The following is a 21,653-nucleotide window of genomic DNA, read 5'->3' on the forward strand; positions in this document are numbered from 1 at the left end:
GTGTAGAGGCTGTGGAGACGGACGGGGCTCCCAGCCAGGCTTCAGCGGAGCCGCTGAACGGGGGTGTGACGGCTGCCCGACCAAGGCCCTGCAGCTTGCCCATCACGGCAGCCCTTGCAGATGAGCCATTCTGGCCAACGGAAGAAGGGACATTGTGAGGGTCTAATGTGCCCAGAAGAGGCCTGCAGTCGGGGCCAAGAGACTGGCTCCCCCGCCAGTTCTGCTCCTCACTAACTGTGAGCCTGAAAGAGGCCTGCAGCAGGGGCCAAGAGGCTGGCTCTCCCACCAGTTCTGCTCCTCACTAACTGTGAGCCTGAAAGAGGCCTGCAGCAGGGGCCAAGAGGCTGGCTCTCCCACCAGTTCTGCTCCTCACTAACTGTGAGCCTGAAAGAGTGACTTCTCTGTAAAAGGAGCTGTCAGCTTGGACGACCCTAAAGCCCCTTTCAGGTCTATCTAGCTCCTAGTTGTCTGTGCCTCAGTTTCCTCATCTGTAAAATAATGCACTCTCCCCAAGGCTGCTGTGAGGACTGAGTGAGAGGCTATCTGTAAAGCACTTACGGCAGAGTGAGCATGAGGTAGGCATCAGCCAGCAGGTCCTGACTATGAAAACAGAGGCTGCACGACAATGTGGGACACTCAACGCCACTAAACTGTGCACTTACAAAGGGTCAAGATGCAAGTTTTATGTTACGTATATTTTACCGTAATTTTTAAAAAGTCCAAATAAATTAAGGGTCTCCTTCAAAATGAGGGCTGGTGAGGATGTTTCTGACGGTAAGTGCAACGGCCTCAAAAGCCAAGAGAGGAAAGGCCTGGCCCCCGCTCCTCCCCTCACCGCTTCCCGAACCTTTGCTCGCTGAGGCAGGTTCATCACGGTGTCTGGCTTGAAGTCGCTCTTGTTTTTCCGGCAGAGCACAGCCGTGATGATGATGATGATGACCGTGACCACGGCGATGGGCGCCAGCACCGCAGCAATGATCCACAGGTTGTTGGGCGGATTCTTCACCACGGCTGTGGGAAAGAGCCAGAAGGAAGCACATGACAAGGAGCACTGGTAAGGGGAAAGCAGTCAGGACATAAGTCCCCAGTCCCAAGTCCTGAGCCTGTTACGGGGCTTGGGATCAGAAAGGCTCTTGCCTTGGGCAAGTTACTCAAGGTTTCTGAGTTTCCGTTTCCTCCTCTGTAAAATGGGGCTATCATTCTGTGGGCAGCAGAGAGACAAGGGATGTGTGGGGCCTTGGTGTGGCCCTACTAGGTGCCCAATAAATGCTGGCCTTCACTACTGGGAAGAGGAGGAGGAGGAGGATGGATCGTATGGATTTTCCTCACTGGGATGTCCGTGAGTCAAAGGAAAAGAAGAGAGAAGAAATCTGAGGATTAGAGCGGTGCTAGAGTCAGGAGACCAAGGCCACAGAGATTAAAGAGCCACTAAATATTGCAGTAAAGTCATCCTCTGAGTGAGAAATCACTAAACCGTAACCGAGTAGACGCATTCCCCCACCCCCAACCAAGCGGCTGGGTGGGGAAGTTTGGAAATGCCTCAGTCTAATCACAAGGGCCAGGCTGTTCTCAGGGCTGGAGTCAAGAGCAGCCTAAGCGACGGTCAGTAGGAAGAACATGTTCTTAGAACAGTAGGTGCCTCCAGCGGGGAGGGGCTGGAATTAATTAACCTGCAAAGGGCAACAGGTGATGGTCACACTCTACATCATGAGAGGGATCAGGGTTACACAGGTGCACACATTGTCAAAACTCATCAAATGGGATACATAAGATCCGTACATTTCACTGTATGCAAATTTTACCTTAAAACACCATAAACAAATACTGAACTCTAGGCAACGATACGCATGCTGAAGTGTTTAGGGTTGAAGTCTACTGATGTTTGCAACTTGCTTTGAAATGCATCAAAAAATAAGATGGATTGATGGATGAAGGGATAGAGAGATGAACAGATATGTGATAACGAAAATATAGTAAAAGGCTAATTGTGGAATCTAAGTGGTGGGAACATGGGTGTTCACTGTACAATTCTTTCAACTTTTTGTTAAGTTGGGTTAGGAAGATGTAAGAAAAAAAAGCTCTCGATATGAGATGAATGAGTCTCCCCCAGGATCACTGGCGAGGCAGCTTGGAAAACAGTCCCATCAAAGGACCAATGTGCTCTTAGAACTGGAGTAAAAAAAACAGTAACCAAAGCAATTGTCTGCAGGAAGAAAGAGTTACTGGGAAGGAGTAGGGTCTGCAGGAAATGTAGAAAGAGAACCACAGGGCAGGCAAAGACTCAGCCCTGCCAGGGGACAGGCCCAACTGGCAGACGTGGGTAACCTGATGGACGGCAGGTCTACCCTGGTGGACGCGATGGCTGCAACCAGGTGTTCCAGGTTGGTGACGGCGTCCGTTAACACCACCCAGGTTCTCTCCTCCCGCACTCCCCAGATGACCTCACAGACCAGTGGCTGTAAACACCATCTGTGCTGATGATGGTCACCTGAATGGCTCCCGCAGGACCTCCACCCTGACTCTACATCCCTATGTCCAACCGCCAACTCTAATCTCCAATTGGACAGTTCAAAGATGCTCAGTCCAATACGTTCAGAACCCAACTCTCAATTTCCCCCAGAACCTTTTCTTCCTGTGATATTCTCCACTCCAATAAACGGCAACTCCTTCCTTCCAGTTGCTCAGGCCAGTAACTTGGCCATCAATGCTGACCCTTCTCTTTTACTCTCACCCAACATCCTAATCATTAACAAGCCCTGTCATCTCCATCACTTTCCATCACGGCTGCTCCCACTGTGACCCAAGCTACCCACATCTCACCTGAATTCCTGCGATGGCCTTCTACCTTGCACCTGACTCCTATAGTCTACTTGTGACACACCAGCTGGAGTGATCCCTTAAGAACCCAGATCACAACACTCCTCTGCTCAAAACCCTTGGGAGGCTCTGAACCCACTCAGAGTAAGAGCCGGAGTCCCTATAATTTCTATGAGACCCTAAGGGATCTGCCCCTCTGACCACCTCAGTCATTTCTCTGGCCTTATAGCCCTCTGCTCCTCCTTTAACTCACTCACTTCCAGCCTACTGGCCTCCTACTGTGTTTCCAATATGCTGGACATGCTCCTGCCTCAGGGCCTTTGCACTGGCTTATTCCTCCATCTAGAATACTCTTCACCTACATGCCCACACGGCTTCCTCCCTCACTTGCCACAGGGCTCTGCACAAGTGTCACCATATCTGTGAGGCCTTCCCTGGACAATATAAAATAACAGCCTCTGACCTGGCACTCTCCATCCTGCTCATCCTACTTAATTCTCCTCTAAAGCAGTGCTTCTCTGACTTCAATGTGCACACCTGGGGATCTTGTTCAGATGCGGACTCTGATTCTGCGGGTCGAGATGGGGCCTCAGATTCTGTGCTTCTGCCCAGCTCCTGGGGTGGGGGGGACATGCAGCAGGCTCCAGGCCACCCTGGAGTGGCGAGGCTCTAAGGCACTTATCACCATCTGACGTGACACACGGTATGTACTTGTTCATCCTCTGTCACTCCTGCCCCTGCAGAGAATGGACACTCTGGGAGGCCAGGGAATGTTGTCTCTTGTTCACTGCTGCATCCACAGGCCTAGCATAGGGCCTTGCACACAGTAGGTGCTCAATTAAAAGCTGAATGCTATGCATTGCTTAACGATGGACAGGGATACGTTCTGAGAAATGCGTTGTCAGGCGATTTCCTTGTTGTGTGAATGAACATCATGGAGTGTGCTTACACAAACCTGGATGGTACAGCCTCCTACACACCTCAGCTAGATGGGACTAAGCTTATGGGACCACCATCGTATGTGTGCTCTATCGTGGACCAAAACGTCATCATGTGGCACATGACTGCACAAATGAACCAGCATTATGGCTGTTGCAATTTGGCTCCCCATAAAGGTTTCCACACAGGAGAGAGTAACGGAGAAGCCCCATCTCTGGTAGTTCTAGTCAATATTTTAAATTAACATACTGCCAATCTGGTTTATATAGCAATCTCTTGTAAGTCTGGTTAGCATAAGTTAGTCCTCCTGATCCTGCTGAATTCTTGGGGCCGGCAGACTCACAAAGTTGAGGACCAGACTCTGGAATATAAAGACCCCACTGGGAAGTGCTGCCTGGTGAGGACCTGCCTGAGGAGCCAGCTAGTCTCTCTCTGCCTTCAACCCCCCGTGACTTTTCTGGCCCCTTCCATCAGTCAGCACTTCATCTGGAGCAGTATTAGTACAAAATAACTCCTTTTCCATAATTTTTATCAATTGGTGTTTAATCGCATTATTAACTTCTGAAAACAGCTCATTAGGTAATGTGCCTCTGTTGACATTAAACATTTAATTGCTGCTGCTTTTAGTAATTTGGTATTTATACGTGAGTTTTATGCCATTAACATTTTTTAAGGCTTAGAGCTTCTGTAGAAAATAGCAATATGCCTCTTTTTGGCATTGCTGTTCTATCCTGATGGAGAAAAATGTAGAGTGTAACAGAACAAGATACTCTAAATATACGATTTTTTTCATTAGCAAGTATGAAATATTTCCACGTGTTCTGCTTCTCCTCAGCTTTATTGTTTGGTGCACGGGTTCCTCCCGGGGGAAGGAGGTAAAGTCCCTTCTCTTCTGTTTAAATGGGGAGAGAACAGATTTATCTTATGCCCATTAATAAAGTCGTTTAACAGTCAAAGAGACAGTCAAGTCAGGTCAGCTGACGTCATCCAGACCCGATATGTTCACTGGCATAATAATCCGAAACTACAAAGTCATGTAGGGAGGTGAAAGGAATGAATGGTTATTTAACTTGCAAGCATTTCAGTTGAGGAAGGACAGAAAAGGGGCCAGCAGGTTCCGGGAGTTCCCCGTGTGCTGGGCCTGGGGTAGGCCCTTTGCCCAGTATCATTCTTATCCCCAATTTGCAGATGAGCAAACAGCCCCAGGGGAGGTGAGATGTTTTTATGAAAAGTCCTTTCTCTGAAGTGCAAGCTTAAGTCAGTTCCTAGTTAACACATACGAATGGAAGCGTGGGTGCAAGAACACACACACACACGCATACACACACACGTATTTGTCAGACGGAATGAAGTCAAAGGGTCCACAGAATCTAAATTCAGAATATTCTCATGTGAAGCAAATGCTGAAAGGAGGAGGAATCCATTGAAAACACATTTCCAGCTCATTTTTGCAGCTGTCAAAACATCAAAGTTCGTAACGCGTATGAGTGGAGGCAGGCAGGGTCTAGCCTGGGTACCAGCAGTTGCTCAGTGCTCAGTCCACGTCACTGTCCTGCCCAAGCCCCTCAGGGCTCCCATCCCACCTGTGGGCAGCACGTGGGGATCCAGTGATGGGGGCCCCTCATCTGCACCTCTGACCTCATCGCCACCACTCTCCTCCATCAGTGACCTCCTCGCTGCGTCTCAAACCCTCCCCCTCCGCCTGGAACCTTGTCCCCAGATATCCTCGGGTGGTCCGTCAAAGGCTACTTCCTCAAAGATCCTCTTCTTGACCCCCAACAATTGAAAATTGCAGCCATTATCTCCTTGACGTCCCCCAGTCCTCCCCGCCTAATGTTTCCCCACGGCACTTACTAGCACCTAGCACACTGCCTAGTTATCTTGTTTACTGGACCTGCCCCCTCAGGAATGGAAGCTGCACACGGCGGGGGTCTGTCTGCTTTGCTCTCTGCTGTAGCTGCTGGACCTCCAGCGCCCGCAACAGTGCCAGGCGCATAGAAGGGGCTCAAAAATACCTGCTGAAATAACGAACGAGCATGAGTTCCCCTCATCAAAGAGCCCGTCTATCGCTTCTGCTAGTGGCGTTTTTTGAGATAAGTGTCTGATGGCCATGCAAGGTAAACCAATTCCTGCTCTGGTCCGCTTCTGCCTGGGGAGGGTCCTCCTGCTCATCCGCTGGATAACCACTCTGCAAGGCCTCTCATCCAGACCCCGCCAACGGAGCAGATGAAAACCTCCGCTAGAAGCGCAGTCGCCTTCTTTAGGAGTCGTTGCTGGCCCGCTGCCCAGAAGGCGCCGTGGGTCAGGAGGGCACTGCAGGAGGGCACTGCACACCGGCCCTGGAGCTGGGCACGCGGAAATCACGAGGACACACGGAACGCTAACACTCTCCCTTCAGAGGAAGAAGATGATTGTTCAGCGCTGTGACTCTATTCACAGTGCTCACCCTAGATTCACATTGCACGCTGCTTTCAAAACAATTAGGAGAAAACTGGATCCTCTCTTCACTGGCCTCGGCATTCTCCTGATCCGACCCCGGGAGAGAGGCGTTTCTCTACTCCCTCCCCGGACACTCGAAGTTTCCCAAACCTGCACCTACAGCGTTCTCACAATCTACAGTGTGAACTCTCCTGAGATCCAAGCTTGAATTCCCAAAAACCTTCCTAGCCTCAGCCCTCGAGATGCCAGCAACACCGCGACCCCCACTGCACCCTTAGTTCAGTACCACCTCAGGCGCAACACGGCCCAGACTGAATACATTCTCTTCTCCCTTCTAAAATGCTGCTCCTGTCGACCCCCTTTCTATCCTCATTAACAGCACCCTATTCTCTGTGTTATCTGGGTTCTTAGCCTTCAAGCCACCTTTCCTTCTTCACGCCCTCTCTCCGTCAGTCCTTCTACCTCGTGGATAAACGAGACATTCAGCTGCCGCTTCCCGGGCGCCCCAGGGTTGTGCCAAGCCCTTGACACACGATAATGACCTCTTGTAAGGCTCCAAGTAGCTCTATTAGGTCAGTGTTTTTATAGTACCATTTTACAGACAAGGAATACGAAGGTCAGAGAGGGTCATTAATTTGTCTCCAAGCTCCACAGCTGGAAAGTAGAAGAGCAGGGATGTGAATCCAGGTCCATCTCATTTCAGAGGCTCTGCTCTCACCTGCTTTGCTATGGTGACTTCTAACTGTGTGCCTCACTCAGGGCCTGGCAGAGGCATTTAGCAAAGGTCAGTCCTCTCCCTTCACAAGAACAGTGCCAGGCAGTAGCTGGAGCTGGATAGTCAAAGATGAATGAGATGGGGTACCTGCTTTGAAAGAGCTCATGAGGGGGACAGAGAGAAAACAGTTTGTTTGCCCACATGGTAAGGGCAATGGAAGCCCCTGGAACTAAGGCACCCACACCCCTGTGCTCTGCTTTCTCTCCCGGGGCAAAAGGATGAGCTGTCCCCGCTCCTGGCTGAGTGTGACCCCTGACTTGTGCCACTCCCTCATCCACTCAAGGACTTCACTCTTACAGTTCTCACGTCTCTCTTCAGCATTGTCAGTTTCTCCCTCTCTATTACAGTGAGCGAGTGACATTCAAACACGCCCCCCATCTCCCACGTGCCCCCAGCAACTGCACCATTCATCTTCTCCCCTTTGCTGTCACCACTTCCCCACCCCATCCTCTCCCCAGTCCAGTCCAGCCAAGCTGTCTCCTCACCTGTTCCTGGAAACCACTCCTGCCAAGGTCACCAACAACCTCCATTTTACCAAATTCAGTCAGTCTCCATCCTCACAGTACTTCGCCTCTCAAGAAGTAAGTCGATGCAGTAGCTCCCTCCCTTCCAGAACATTCACTTCTTTCGCTTATTTACAGACCCGGCTCTCCTGGGTTCCTCCCATCTCCCCACTGCTCCTCAGCGCCTTCTGCTGGTTGCAGTTCTTCCCTCATGGATTCCCCAGCGATACTCATGGCTCTTCTGCTTAATCTCACCCACTCCCTTAGCTCTCAGTGTCACCTCTGTTGATGACTCCTCAGTTTACATCTCCTGGGCTCTACAGGAGTGTCTAAGACATCTCAAACCTAACATGTCTAAAACCAAACTCTCAGTTCCATCTCCCCCATTCTCACTCCAGCTCCACTGAACCTCTCTATCTTTTGCATCTTCTGCATCTTGACAGATGACACCACAACCAGCACTCAAGCAAACATCTAGGAGTCACCCTCGAGTCTTCTGGCCCTCACCTCCTCCTGCCACACACAGAGTCCATTGTCTCGTCCCATCAGCTCTGTCTCCACAAATATCCCACATCCATCCACTTCTCTGAGTCCCCCGTCTAAACCTTCGCCTCTCGCCTGGGCACCTGCCACAGTTTCCACTCCTGTCTTCCACAATGTATTTCCTACCTGGAGAGAGGGAGAAAGAGCTGAAAATGGAACCCTGGGGAGCCCTCAGAAAGACGGTGCAGCAATACCAGTGAAGCAAGTAGCAGACCTGACCAGCGATGGGGCCAGAGCCCACAGGGAGGAGGGAGAAAGGCGCAAAGGGAGAGAATCTGAGTTAAAAATGGCATTTCAAAGATGAGATTGCAGAGGGTGACCATCACTTCCAGGGAAAGGCATGTCTGTGAGGATGTGCTGGCCGAGTGGAAGTGAAGCCACAACAACACGGAAGCCCGACTGCCCCCCGCCCCAGACAAAGGCAGAAGATGAGGAGGAGAGGAAAACTATGAGCCAGGTGTCAGGTTCGTAAGGAGTGTGGATACCAACTAGGAAATCAACAGGAAATGACCGCCCATGCCCTGTATGCTCAGCATGTTATCAAATCTTTCTTCCTCACAATCTGTCACCTTCATCACCTCCCCTCTCCCTCACTCTCTTTACAGCCTTGCTTGGGTCCCCAACACCTGGGCCACCAGAGCCTCCTCACCAGTCCTGCCTCCTCCTGTCCTGGACACTGCTGATAGATTAACCTCCCAAATCATGGGTAGTTCCAATACTACTACTCCCTGCTCGGAAATCTTCAGTCGCTCCCACAGCCCATCACATCACGCACAGCCTCCTCCCTCTGCCATCCCAGGCCTGCATCTCCCAAGGAGTCCCCCTTTCTGACCCCATCAACTCCTCCTCATGTTTCAGTCTGAACCCCTTGCTTTTCAAGCACACCTGGTACTTCTCACCTCCATTCTTTTTCTCATACTGCTCTGTCCTTCCAGAATATACACCTTCCTCTCCCTCTGTTGAAATCTTAGCATGTAGTACAGTTCAGAACACACATTTGGAGTCAGACAGATCCAGATTCAGATTTTGGCAAACTAGGCACCAGTTCTGCGATACCAAGCAAGTTACTTAAGTTTTCCAAGCCTTGGTTTCTTCATCTGTAATTTGGAGCTGAATGAAGTTGCCCAATGAGAGGAGAAAGTGAGAAAGTCTATGTAAAGAAATGAGCATATTAGCTGCCTCAGGGGAGGATATTCAGAGGCAGTTATTATTTTCACTACCCTTTCCTGTCCACTCTTCCAGACGCCCCTGCAGAGCAAGCTCTCCCTGCGCTGACTGGGCACCACATCGCCTCCTCACGGCACCGGCCCGTGGTCCACTCCTTCCCATCTGCACGGGCTCCCTCTCTGCTCCTGAAAGCCAGGGACCAAGTCTTGCCCACTCTGCATGTCCTCCAGCACCAAGCACTGTTCATATAGGTCTCTATAAATGCTTACTGAATCTACTCGTCTTTAACTCCCCAGCAGACAAATATAATCTGAGTTATGGTGATTTTTCCAGCTGTTCACTGGACTACACTGAGGAGGAAGAGCGGGTAGGACTCGGGGAAAATAATGTCATGATCCTCATCCTAACGTCCAAAACACACCCCTTAACCAAAGTCTATCAATTCAAAGAACACAGGAACAGCTGACTGATTTAAGAACCTTCTAGAACAAAATGTTTAGCTTTGGGTCTATTAATATCAGTTTGGGGAATCACTTTGATTTGCAGGAAACATTTAATGTTGGTAAAAATAGTGAATGGAAAGACTATGCCCTTACGGTCAGCTTGCAGAAGGACGACATGATGCAGGGTCAAGGCCATCCTTTGGGAGTCAATGGTGCTCAGGATCTTGGCAGCTGCGGTCCCCAGCAATGGCTTCCCGTTGTACAAGGTGTAGTAAGTCAGCTCCACTGGGTCCTTGGGTCCCGGAACCCGCTGCATCTTCACCATCTGTCAGAGCAAGAGAGGCTGTGTCACGGGCATCTTGCACAGAGCCTGCAATCACATGGGCAATCAGCAGGCTCCCTCCTGCCTGCTGACGCCTCCGTGGCTACATGGGCCCACAACAGCTATTCTAGACATCAACCTTCATGTACCTTCCTATCACCAACATCTCAAGATGCCCTGTGATCACTGGAGGGGGAGGCAGGGAGGAGAAAAAGATTTTGAAAATATGAACATCTGGAAAAACAGTTTGAGGCTGGAGAAGAGAATGCTGAAATGGTGATGTCTTCCAGCCTCCAGAGAACTCTGGCCTCATTTGAAAATAGGCCTCCACATTAATTCAGGGCATGTTAGGTTATTCTCAAACAAGATTTCTAATTTCAATTCCCGCAACTGTCAGAGAGGGAAAAAAATGAACTTATACGTCTGCAATTGAAAAGATCTCTAATAAAGGCAGTACTTGGAGACCCAAAGTTCTTTTTCTAAAAAAACCTTTGTTGCTTTCTCTCATTGTACAAGTTATATGCATTCACTACAGAAAATTTGAAAATACAGAAAGTCATCAAGAAGTGAAATAAAATGAAAACAATTTGTAATCCCTTCACTACAAACTAATTACTATTATCATTTTGGAGTATTTACTTCTATTGTTTGTTTCCCCACAAAAGCCTTTTATTTATTATTTTACAAAATAATTTTCATACACTATATATAGTATCATATTTTGCTATTTTTACTTGCATCCAGAAATGGCCTTAAATATAACAAAAGCATAAATGTTAGTTTCTACACAGCATTTCAGTGCACACCTCACAAACTTATTTAGCAAATCCTTTATTGTCAAACACTTACATTGTTACTCATTTTTGAGTATTATAACTAACAATTGATAACCATCATAAATACATAAAATGTAAATTTTAATACCCACATAATGTTCATACTGTATGCATGACTCATAAACTTAACTAACCCTTCATTTTTTAAGTTGTTGTCAACTTTTCACTATGACAATCAACAACTGATAAACATTATAGTATAGTGTAGTATAGTATTTTATAAAGTGTATATTATAGACTATGTGTCATATGATACTAAAGATATTACAAAACTGTTTATAGTAGCATTGTTCATAATGGCAAAAAACCAAAAACTCCAAAAGTCACAAAGAGTAGAATGGATAAAGGAGTTATGGTAGAGTCACACAATGAAATATTATAGGGTAGTTTAAGTGAACTATGGTTATTTATGTCAATATGGTGAACACAAAAGCCTGATGTTGAGCAAAAGAAACAAATCACAGAATATAAAATTCAAAAACAGGCAAAACTAAATGATGTATTGTTTAGGGATACACATGTGGATGGTGAAATCTATACAGAAAATACAGGCATGATTTAATACAAAATCCAAAAGCACACTCAACTCTGATGGAAAGGAAGGCAGTATGCATACTCAGAGAAGACACAGAAAAGGCTTCTGGGGTAAGGTAAGGGTAACGTTCTTTCCCTTTGGGTTGTGGGTTCCTTTTATTAGTGCTCTTTAGAACACATATTTTTACACTCCTTTGTTCATATGCTATATATAACAATTAAAAATAGATATTACTACAACCCAATAAGAAATGAGTTTTTAAAAGAACCTGACCAGACACTTCACAAAGGAAGATATCTAAATAGCCAATAAGCACAGGAAAATTCAAATTAAAACCACAAGGCACCACTATCACCCACCAGAATGCCCAAAGTGAGAAGGGCTGACAACACCACGTGCTGATGAGGACGTGAAGCAAGGGAACTCCACATCCGGCTGGTGGCGTGGAAAACGGTACACTTGGGAAAAAGGTCTGGCAGTTTCTCACAGAACTAACATACACCAACCCTACGAACAAGCAATTCCACTCCTACATAACCAAGAGAAATGAAAGCATATGGCCGTAAAAAGCCTTGTAGAAGAATGTTCATAGCAGCTCTGTTTATAATAGCTAAAAACTGGAACAAGCCCAGGTGTCCATCAACTGAAGAATGGACAAACTGTAGGGTATTCACACAAGGGAATAAGATTCTGCAATAAAAAGGAATTAACTACTGAATAACACAAAATGGACGAATCTCAAAAACACTACACTGAGTGAAAAAAGCTTCATATGAAAGAGAATATATAGAATAAAGGATTCCATTTATATGAGGTTCCAGAACAGTCCAAACTAATCTGTGGTACGGAAATGATATATGTTATCAAATATAAAACAGTATTAAAGTACATTGTTAATTGTAGAATCTAGATAGTGAGTACATGGGTGTTAGCTGTATAGTTTTTTTCAACTTTTCTGTGAGTTTGAAAATATTCATAATAAAACGTTGGGGAAATGTAGATATTACTAAAAACAAGGGTCTTGTGGACATTCGAATTTGGAAACCAGCAGGTTGAACAAAACTAAGATTTCTTTACTCAGGTCTTGTTAGAGGCTTTGAAAGATTCTTGGGAATCTTCAAGCCGGGGCTACAGGCTGCAGCCTCGCCCAAAGTGACCTGGGCAGAACCGCTTCGCCTCAGGGCACCTTATGGGGCCACTCTGCAGACACTCTCTGAGAAACACTGCTTCCACCCTTCCATCTTGGTGTGCAGCTCTGCCTCTTCGAAATGAATTTGCTGTGTTTGAAAGTGCCCAGGTCACTGCATCCTCCTCAACACTGGACGGGACCATTTTACTAAGCTTTGGAAGGTGAAAATGGCATTACTTTGATGACAAGTGAGTTAAACGTTTAAAAACGTTCATTGGTCATATATATTTCTTCTTTGAACTCAATTTCTCAGATATATCCACTAGAGAAATATCTTTAAATTCTAGACATCTAAATCTCCATATTCATGAAGGCAGCTCATCTTTTAAAATTATTTGATCCTAGAAGAAAGGCCTCTGGGTGGAAGGATGACGGAAGCTTTGTAGACTGAATTTTACTTGGGAAACTTGGGCGTGTCCTTCCTGCCCGCAGTGGGAGAGGAGGTCAGGAGAGGCAACAACCAGCCACGAGTGAATGAATTCACACATCTAACAACTTCACTCAATTTCAATTTAATAGCAAATTCTTCTTACCCAGATTTCTCCAAGGTAATGTCAGAAGGTGATCTACAGCCTCCGCGAATTAGGGATTTGCAGAAATAAACCCCTACTTGCTTCCCTCAGACTTTCCTGGTGACTCTGGGGGCCAAGCACACTGAGTCCTCAGAAGAAATGAGAGAGAGAACATCTCACTGGGCCCTTTCAACACACAGAATGTGTTAGATTTCCTAGGTTTATGAATAACACCGGGATCGTAGGGTGGTTCTTTCTCCTCCTTCAGCTAAGGCAAGTCCCGTTTCACTGTCCTCTGAGTCCAGCAACTTCCTTTCTGTTATTTGGAGAAGCCTGAATTATAGGGCTCACATGGACCCCACAGACGGGAATTCACAAACCTGGAATGTGAAATTAACCATCGCTTTTCCTCTTGATGAGGCTATCACAGACCAGAGAGACTTTTAGAAGCAAAACCTTCCAATAGAACCAAGGCCCAAAGTCACCAACTGTGAATGGGAGCCTGGAGCCCCCTCAGGGGCACAATGCTGACTCACTCAGGAAGGTGCGTTCCAGAAGATGAGTTGTTTGCACTTCTTTTTTTAAAAGATAAAAAAGATCTGTTGCTAGTCGTCTTCTTTTTTTTTCCTTCTTCTCCCCAAAGCCCCACAGTAACAGTTGTATACTCTAGTTGTAGGGCCTTCTGACTGTGCTATGTGGGATGCCGCCTCAGCTTGGCTTAGATGAACAGTGCTAGGTCCACGCCCAGGATCCGAACTGGTGAAACCCTGGGCCGCCGAAGTGGAGCACACAAACTTAACCACTCGGCCATGGAGCAGCCCCCGTTTGCACTTTCAAGATTGCCTGGGGACATGATCTGCAGGCAGATTGTGGTAACGTCCGTAATTTCCTTTAAGACGCTTCCTTGTAGGCAGTGTGATACTATGCACGTGTGTTTGGGTGAAGTTACACCCTAGATGTGGTCAATCGCCAATGAAGAGCTCACACCCCAGGGGCACCAGGCTGGATTCCAATTAGGAGGCCCACCTTCTAGAGAGAGTGACCAGGAGCATGCCTGTAATTTCATATCTCGCAAACAGAGCTTTGCCAATTAGCATAACAAACATTAGAAATGGGTTCTCATTGGTGAAATTAGTGGTATTCAACATATGTGGATTGGCTAAAACACACTAGAGACTCTCACTTTTGCTTGAACTGGATAAGGAACCTAGAGAGGCTGAGAGCCCCCACCTGGGGGACGGCTACTGTCTAGAAACAGACTCTAAGAAGAGTTGAGTGCTTGTAATTTATTTGTGAGGTACAAGGCACTGACAGGAGGATGAAGAGGTGACACAGGGGTGTGAAGGGAGCTAACGAGGGGCACATCAACAATCCAGTTACCACAGTGGGCAACTGAAGCTTAATCCTGTGGGAAAGCTCTGGAAATGATCTAAAACAGACATTTCAGAACTCTCCTAGCCAAGGGGCAAGGGAACTGGGGTATTTATAACCCCCACTGGTTAAGTCACAGGCACTTCTGGCCAGCCGTGGTACAGGCAAAGTGGGTTCTGGCATCTCAAGGGCAGTCCTCCAACATCGATTCCGAGGCGGCTGCTGGAAGTTCACTGTCATTCACAGAAAGGGTACGGGGGTTTGGGCAGAGCACCAACGGAGTCTGCTAGAGCTCCCAGCCCAAATCCCTGCGTGGTCGTGTGTCCGTTACAAACTCAGAGGGCTCTGTTGGTTAGAGCAGACTAAACGAGGCCTGAGAAGGCCTGAAAGCAGTGAGAGCTGGGACCTCATCGAGCCTACAGCCTAGGCTGGTGACTAGTTCGTGCCTGCAGACTGATAACTTCTTGTTTAATAAACATCTGTGTGTGTGAAGAATCTGTTCCCAGACCCCCTTTCCTTACAATCTAGTAGTGACTCTGTCGGGGGGTAGCTAACTCTCACCCTCCTTCAGGATTTTGATGGTTATGACCACCCATCCTCCCAAACCTAAGAGCCGTGTTGATTAAACAGCTCTGGCAGTTTGCACCACGGCTGCTCCTCTGCACACAGCACGATTCACTCAGTCTCAGGACGCACATTCCCACACATTTATCAGAAGACCCAGTGGCTTCACCCACACCCACCTGCACAGTGTAGCTTCCCAGGGTGGTGGCCCGTTTAAACCGCCGGCCTTGTTGCTGGGACATCATGAACAGCTGGGCCAGGCGCTGCTCCATGACCCGGGCGAAGCTCTGGTTGTGCATGCCCACCAGCGAACTGTCCACGCCCTGCAGCACTGTGGAAACAGAAGGCAGAGGGCTGCTCAGAGGACAGCCTCCCTACTGACTCAGAAGCCACAACCACCACCGGGCACTGAAGGACACCAGGCCTACCTCATGTCAGGGCCTGGCCCTTCTTCCCTCACTTACCTTACAGCAGCCCCAGGAGGCTGGAATCACTATCTACATGATACGGATGCTAGAAAGGTTAAGTGACTTGTCCAAGGTCACACAGCTGCTAAATACAAAGTCAGGGTTCACACCCAAGCCTGTGTGGCTCCAGAGCCTGCGCTCTCTCCTCCATGAGCTGTGACGTGTCTAACGCTGCTGGATTAGATCAAACCTTGCTGAAGATGGGATGTGTTGTTAAGAGTCCATGTGGGAACAGAGCATAGCTGCGGTTCCTGGCTCAGGGCTACCTTTATTTTATTTCTCCTTCTCAACGGCTTTGCTGAAGTCTCTGAGCTCATCCTGCAACCCAGACCCTCACACCTGGGCAAACCACCTGCTCCATGTCCTCACCCCTCCCTCCTCTGTGGGTCCTTTTGGGACCCACTCCTGGGGCTGCCCAGGGCCTCTCTGGAACTCTCCCACTTGAAAGCAGGACAGCGTAAGAGAGAGTGGGCTCTCAGCACTGGCACAGGCCATCTGTGGGACGTTAGGCAAACCACTGGCTCCCTGAGTCCTGTCCTCCTATCTGAAAAGGGAACAAGAAAGTCTACATCACAGCAAACGTGTTCCTAATGGGCTCTAAGGCTGAGAAGAAACAAGATGTCTAAAGCAGCTTAGCCCGGTGCCTGGTGGTGGAAGGTGAATGGAATTCCTCTCTTCCCACCCCTCCTCCACCACTGCACTTTGTCTACACCCAGGGCTATCTGTGGTCAGCAGGTGAGGTATTAATGGTGGAATTCCAGGCAAAGGCTAGCGCATGGAGGAGGATTTTAATGAACGCTACGGCCATCCGAGGATTACCATGGTCACTTACCATGGGGGCAACCGCCTTTCGCTGTCTATCCCAAAAGTCCAGTCCTTTCTCCAAGTCCCTTGGGAAGCACACTTCACCCCAAACACACAAACACTGCCTTCCAACATCATCCCTGAAATGAAAAATGCTAAAAACAATTCTCATCTTCCTAAAGGGACCACAGCTACATGGGCTGAGAATGTAATACAGGATTTTTCATTTGGTAAAGGGTGTTCTACCACAGTCCAGCCAAGGACCATTAATACCACCCATCTACCAGAATATGGAAACAGCTCGGATGAAAAGAATGTGCTGTTGTTATGATCACATTCCATACAGTGCCAGATCAAGCAACTGATGACAACAAGAGATAGAGAATGCTGTTTAAACCGATCAAGGGAGAAATAAAACCCACAGCAGAGTCTCAGAAATTACTTCCTTGAAGCCATAAATGCCAAGTAATCCCCATGGAGAGTATATAGCAGCTCTCCTTTTAGGGCCCTTGTGAGGGACTCTCAGCTCATCTGTCAGCAGCATTCCTGCAAACAAAGATAAAACTCTCCTGTGCTGTCCCCCCCCACGGCAGGTCCCAGAGAGGCCCCTCACAACCCTCCTGACATCACCTCCCTCGTGGCTCCAGAGAGTAGAGCCCACGTCCTTGCTGGTTCAAAGACCAGCTGCTGAAGGATCACCCTAAGTCGGCCTCTCCTGACCACTAGATGATAGAGGGGGGCACAGGACAGTCGAGGAGCGTCACCTTGGGGTACTTTATGGGAATCCCAGTGAGAATTAAGGGCCGACATGGAAGAAAGGGAACAGTGAAAGGCTCCAGGTGATGACAAAGTTCTGGAAATAGTGGTGACAACTGATAGCACTGTGAATGTACTTAATGCTACTGAATTGTACACTTAAAAATGGTTAAAATGGTAAATTGCCTATTACATGTATTCTACCACAATTTCAAAAATTGAAGGAAAAAAACCCTCACGTAAGGGCAGGAGGCTGTGGGCACCTGCCGCAGAGTCACAGCCCCATGTGCCTCATCACCCTACCTGCAAAGAGGATGTGTCCTTCTTAACAGGCAGCTGGGGGAGCTCTGGGGCTGGCACTAGGGGCCTGAGTTTGAATCCTGGCTCCCTCTTACTGAGTGTTCTTGGGCAAGTCACTTATTTCTTCTGAGCCCCTTATCTGAAAACACAGGGATCGTAACCCACTCCTTATTGTGTCCTTGTGAGGAACAAATACTGTATAAAAAGTGCTTCCAGCAGAGTGCCATAAGGCACTTGAGAGGATGCCCACAGTGGCAGCTGCCGTTGTTGCTCACATGTGCCCCCTTCTTTGCTAGACACACCCTGACTAGAGGGAGAAACCCCACGGAGAATATAGAATGTGTTGCAGGTCTGTGGCTCCTCGCCTGACACCTGAGAAGAGCAGCAGGCCCCAGGCTCCGGGCCCTCTCCGCCTGCCTGGAAGGGAGTGGTAAGGAACGTGTGCTCATGTCTCTCACAGCCACACAGAAAGTGGCACCGTAAGGGAGCTGGGACCCTGGCACAGGTGCCCAGGAGGAGAGCAGCCTCTTCGCACACCAGCCGGGGCCCCGGCCGCCCACCCTTGGCCATCACTGACTCAGCTTAGGGGAGGTGGGCAGGTCCCCAGTTGTGTTCAAAGGAACTTTGTCCAGAAGCTTGGGTGGTTGTTACATCACCGGTTTCTTATTCCTTCTTTATTCACAATTGCACTGGGCTCTAAACTTCCAACGATCAGGCCTGGTCAGCCTCCACGTATTCAAGCTGAACTGTTTTATTCATGGTTGAAGCCCACATATTCAGAGCCAAAAGAACCTGAATGCTCAGTTCAGATGTTCTCATTCTAAAGGTGACAGCGTGACACCCAGAGAGCCTGAACGACCTGCTCAAGGACACACCAGGTTAGTATGTAGCAAAGCTGAGACCAGAAGAAATTGTGGGATTGCTGGGCCTGGGGGATTTTGAGTCTGGTGGGTGAAATAAAGACAGATGAGTAACTCTAAGACGGGCGCTCGCCTGTGTCAGGCAGCAATACAAAGTGTGCGCATCTCTATCCTGCCTCACTCACACAACCAGGTTCCAGGACCCACGGGTAGCAAGGTGGCCCCTGGATTCTCCATAAAGAGGGACAGCAGGAGTCACCCTAAACCAGTGATTTCTCACCAAAGAGGGACCCACACTCAGGGAGGGGAGAAGTGTACAGTGTGCAAAAACATATTTAATATAAGTTTAGTTGGAAAACAGATGAGAACATGTCAGGGTTTTATAATACAATCTACAGAAAGGAAAGCTGCTCCAAATCCTCTTGGCTGCTAGCAATGAGCAGAAGACCAGGTGCTGTGATGAAGGTCTGGGAGGAACAGGCAGAGGGCTTATTCAAGGGGCTGTGGCTTTGAACAGACTGAACAAAGCTCTCTCCACCTCTCACTTCCCAATCTCCTATCCCTTCTGGAAGCAATAGCAAAAGCTGGGGGTGGCTGCCAGTGGGTGTAGAAAGTGGTCAGGAGCCAAAGGGAAGGGAGGAGGGTCATCCTGAGACGTGGTTCCTGCCCGGCCAAAGCACTAACCAACTGATCCAACGAGCCCCAAGCACACGGCCAGAGGCCACTGTTGACTCAGATGACCAAGAGCGCTAACAGCCCTAACAAGGGAGGGTTGCACAGGAGAGCAGGGAGGGCCTTAAGTCCCAGGAGAATCCTGAAAACAAGACCACGTGTGGAGCTTTTTATTACGGTTACGTTTCTAAGACACAGGCAGGACAAGATACAGGGACAGGAGGAAAGGATGAAAGAGGAGGTCGTCGAGGACAGCCGTGTTTCAGAGGGGATTTGTTACCGTTTCATGTAACCCTTCAAGTTGACAGAAGGGGAGAGATGTCTGCAAGTTAAAAAGCCGCATTCCTGGTGGAGGAAACGTGATTTTGTAAATGTTACATGTTGGCTGGTTTCAAAAATGTGTGGTGGCTTAGCATTGTCTCTCAGGCATAAACTAGTGGGGTTTTTTCCTTTTTAAACATATTTCTTGTTTAAAAAGAAAAAAAAACAAAAAAACCCACATCTCTTTAGTTTGCCTTCTTAGCAAGTAAAATAACCTCTGCCTATCCACGGCTCCGCAGAGAGACAGAAATGCAGTTTTTTGCAGCTGAGCAGAGGCTGCGAGCAGGCTGGCTCCTGAGCCAGGACTAGAGGCAGCAGCCCACCTGCTGCTTTTTTGGGATGGCGGGTGAGGGAGGAGACGGGGAGGGAAGGAGGAAGAAGGGAGGTTTCAGACGGGGCTGCTAGCCCAAGCCCATCTCCCACGACCTGCAGGATCTTCCGCCTTGTGATGAGCTGCATGTGTCCCCCCACGAGCTGCAGGCATCCCCCCCAAATCCACATGTTGGAGTCCTCACCCCAAGGACCTCAGAATGTGACCATATTTGGAGATAGGGCCTTAAAAGAGGTAATTAAGGTAAAATGAGGTCATTAGGGTGGGCCCTAATCCTGTATGACTGGTATCCTTATAAGAAGAGGACACTGGCATAGAGACACGTGAGGACATGGCGAGAAGATGGCTGTCGACAAGCCAAAGAGAGAGGCCTCAGGAGAAACCACCCCCGCCCACACTTTGGTGTTGGACTTCCAGCCTCCAGAAGTGTGAGGAGTCTAATTCCTGCTGTCGAAGCCCCCAGTCTGTGGTGCTGTTACGGCAGGCGAGCAAACTAACATGGTCCCCCTCCAGTGCCTCCCCTTTACAGCTGGGCTGGCCACTTTTTCTCCTACAAACATCTATCTTCTCTTTTTGCTCCAAACCCTTGCTTCTCTGATTTCCAGAGCTACTGTCTGGCTTCTGAAAAACACAAACAAGAACTTTTTTTGCTGTTTCATAAAGCTCAGCTGGGAAATGTCAAGGAGAAAGAAGAAAATGCCACCAAAACACCCTTTACTTCCCTCTGCCCTCACTCTCAGGACACCCTGGGCTGCACCAGGACGAGTGTGGGTGTGGGCCTTGTGCCGGGGAGAGAGAAAGGCATGCCCAGCATTCCTCTGACTTTCACTGGGGTTTCAGAGGGCAGTACAGAAAGCCCTCCTTAAACAGAGAGACAGCCACTCACAGGGACATGCCCCAGATGTCCGCAGGTTAACGCTGTCCCTTCTGATGGGTCCAGAGGCCACTGGATGGGACTCTCCAGGTAGGTGCTGTGACTTGTTTATTTAATATTCATCTCCAGTGTGATGTCTTTTCTTATCTCAGCTTATCCACCCACTTCTGGTCCTGTGGAATAACTCCTTGGCTTATAAGACAGGACCCAAGAAAAGACACTAATCCTATCACTGAAGGGCAGGCAGTTTTAAAAAACAAACCAACCTGTTAGGGTGAAAGGGGAAATAAAATATGAGATTACCTGTAATCACCCAGTAGTCTCTGGTTGTTTCCGATGTGTCAAGGTTGGGATATTCCAGTGCTGAAACAAACAAGAAACACGCCAAATTACTTTCACAGGTTTTCTGTGTAAATACTCTAAGGGGAATTGGACAGAGTGACAAAATAGCAAGCAGCTAAATACTGCTTTATCATCTTGGGACATACGGGCCAAAGCTATCTTGCTATTCAAAAACCAAAGGCTCAGGAAAGGGCTGACATTCAGACGACGTCTTCCAGGGTTGGGGGTCTCTGCTCTTCCAGTTTCTCCATCAAAACCTTCTCAAGTGGAGCATCTTCATTATCAAGACCTGCAGCTGGAAACTGCCCTAACTACAGCTTTCTCTTTAAAAATTATCCAACCATTGCTAGTATTTTTAGGAATAATGATCTCTTGAACAGATTTTGCCAAAGTCAAGGACTCAGTTTAGCAGCCGAAAGCTTGTAACGAACAGTCATTTCCTTACAGGTGCGGTGAGCATCAGAGTTAACACATGTAAAGGGTTTTGCCTGGGGCCTGGCTCACAGTAAGTGCTCAATAAATCTTAGTCCTTATCATTGTCATTATCAGAATATCAAGATGATGAGAGAAAATAAATTCTTCACATGCTGCCATGTGACATAACGTCATCTTTTGTGACATCATCTTTTCCATAAAATCCAGAGTCATCTTTCCTTACTACATGGAAATTCTCAAAAGCTTGCCATTAAATCAATGTTCAAAAAAATTTTGAGCGGCTGTGATGTGCTCAGTACATTCACACACATCATCTCATTTATTTACAATATCAAAAGCAACCATAGACGGAAACACAAATGAGATTCTAATGTGCTAAAAAAAAAAAAAAGCTTGCCTTGTGACCTCAAGAAACGTCCCCATGATCAAAATCAAGAGCACAAATCTTTACTTCCTTTTGGCTACCAGGGAAGTGTTGGGTACAAAATGTAGGCTGCTATCTTCAAAGGCTACGCCCGCTGCATGGTAAAGAGGGT

The 21,653-nt window shown here is 48.0% G+C and overlaps 1 protein-coding gene across 2 annotated transcripts in view; it reads right to left on the reverse strand.

Annotated features, from left to right (window-relative positions):
* Nucleotides 1-21,653, reverse strand: part of KIAA1549L (KIAA1549 like) — a 267,475-nt gene that overhangs the window by 76,590 nt on the left and 169,232 nt on the right. For both annotated transcript variants that reach the window (XM_044750163.2, XM_044750162.2), the window contains exons 8-11: nt 20,644-20,703; nt 15,135-15,286; nt 9,780-9,951; nt 848-1,011 (exon numbers count right to left, since the gene is read on the reverse strand). In XM_044750163.2, coding sequence (XP_044606098.2) covers nt 848-1,011; nt 9,780-9,951; nt 15,135-15,286; nt 20,644-20,703 — 548 coding nt within the window. The remainder of the gene's footprint in view (nt 1-847; nt 1,012-9,779; nt 9,952-15,134; nt 15,287-20,643; nt 20,704-21,653) is intronic.

The sequence above is a fragment of the Equus asinus genome, chromosome 17 (assembly GCF_041296235.1).
Source record: "Equus asinus isolate D_3611 breed Donkey chromosome 17, EquAss-T2T_v2, whole genome shotgun sequence".
In the NCBI taxonomy this organism is placed as follows: domain Eukaryota; kingdom Metazoa; phylum Chordata; class Mammalia; order Perissodactyla; family Equidae; genus Equus; species Equus asinus.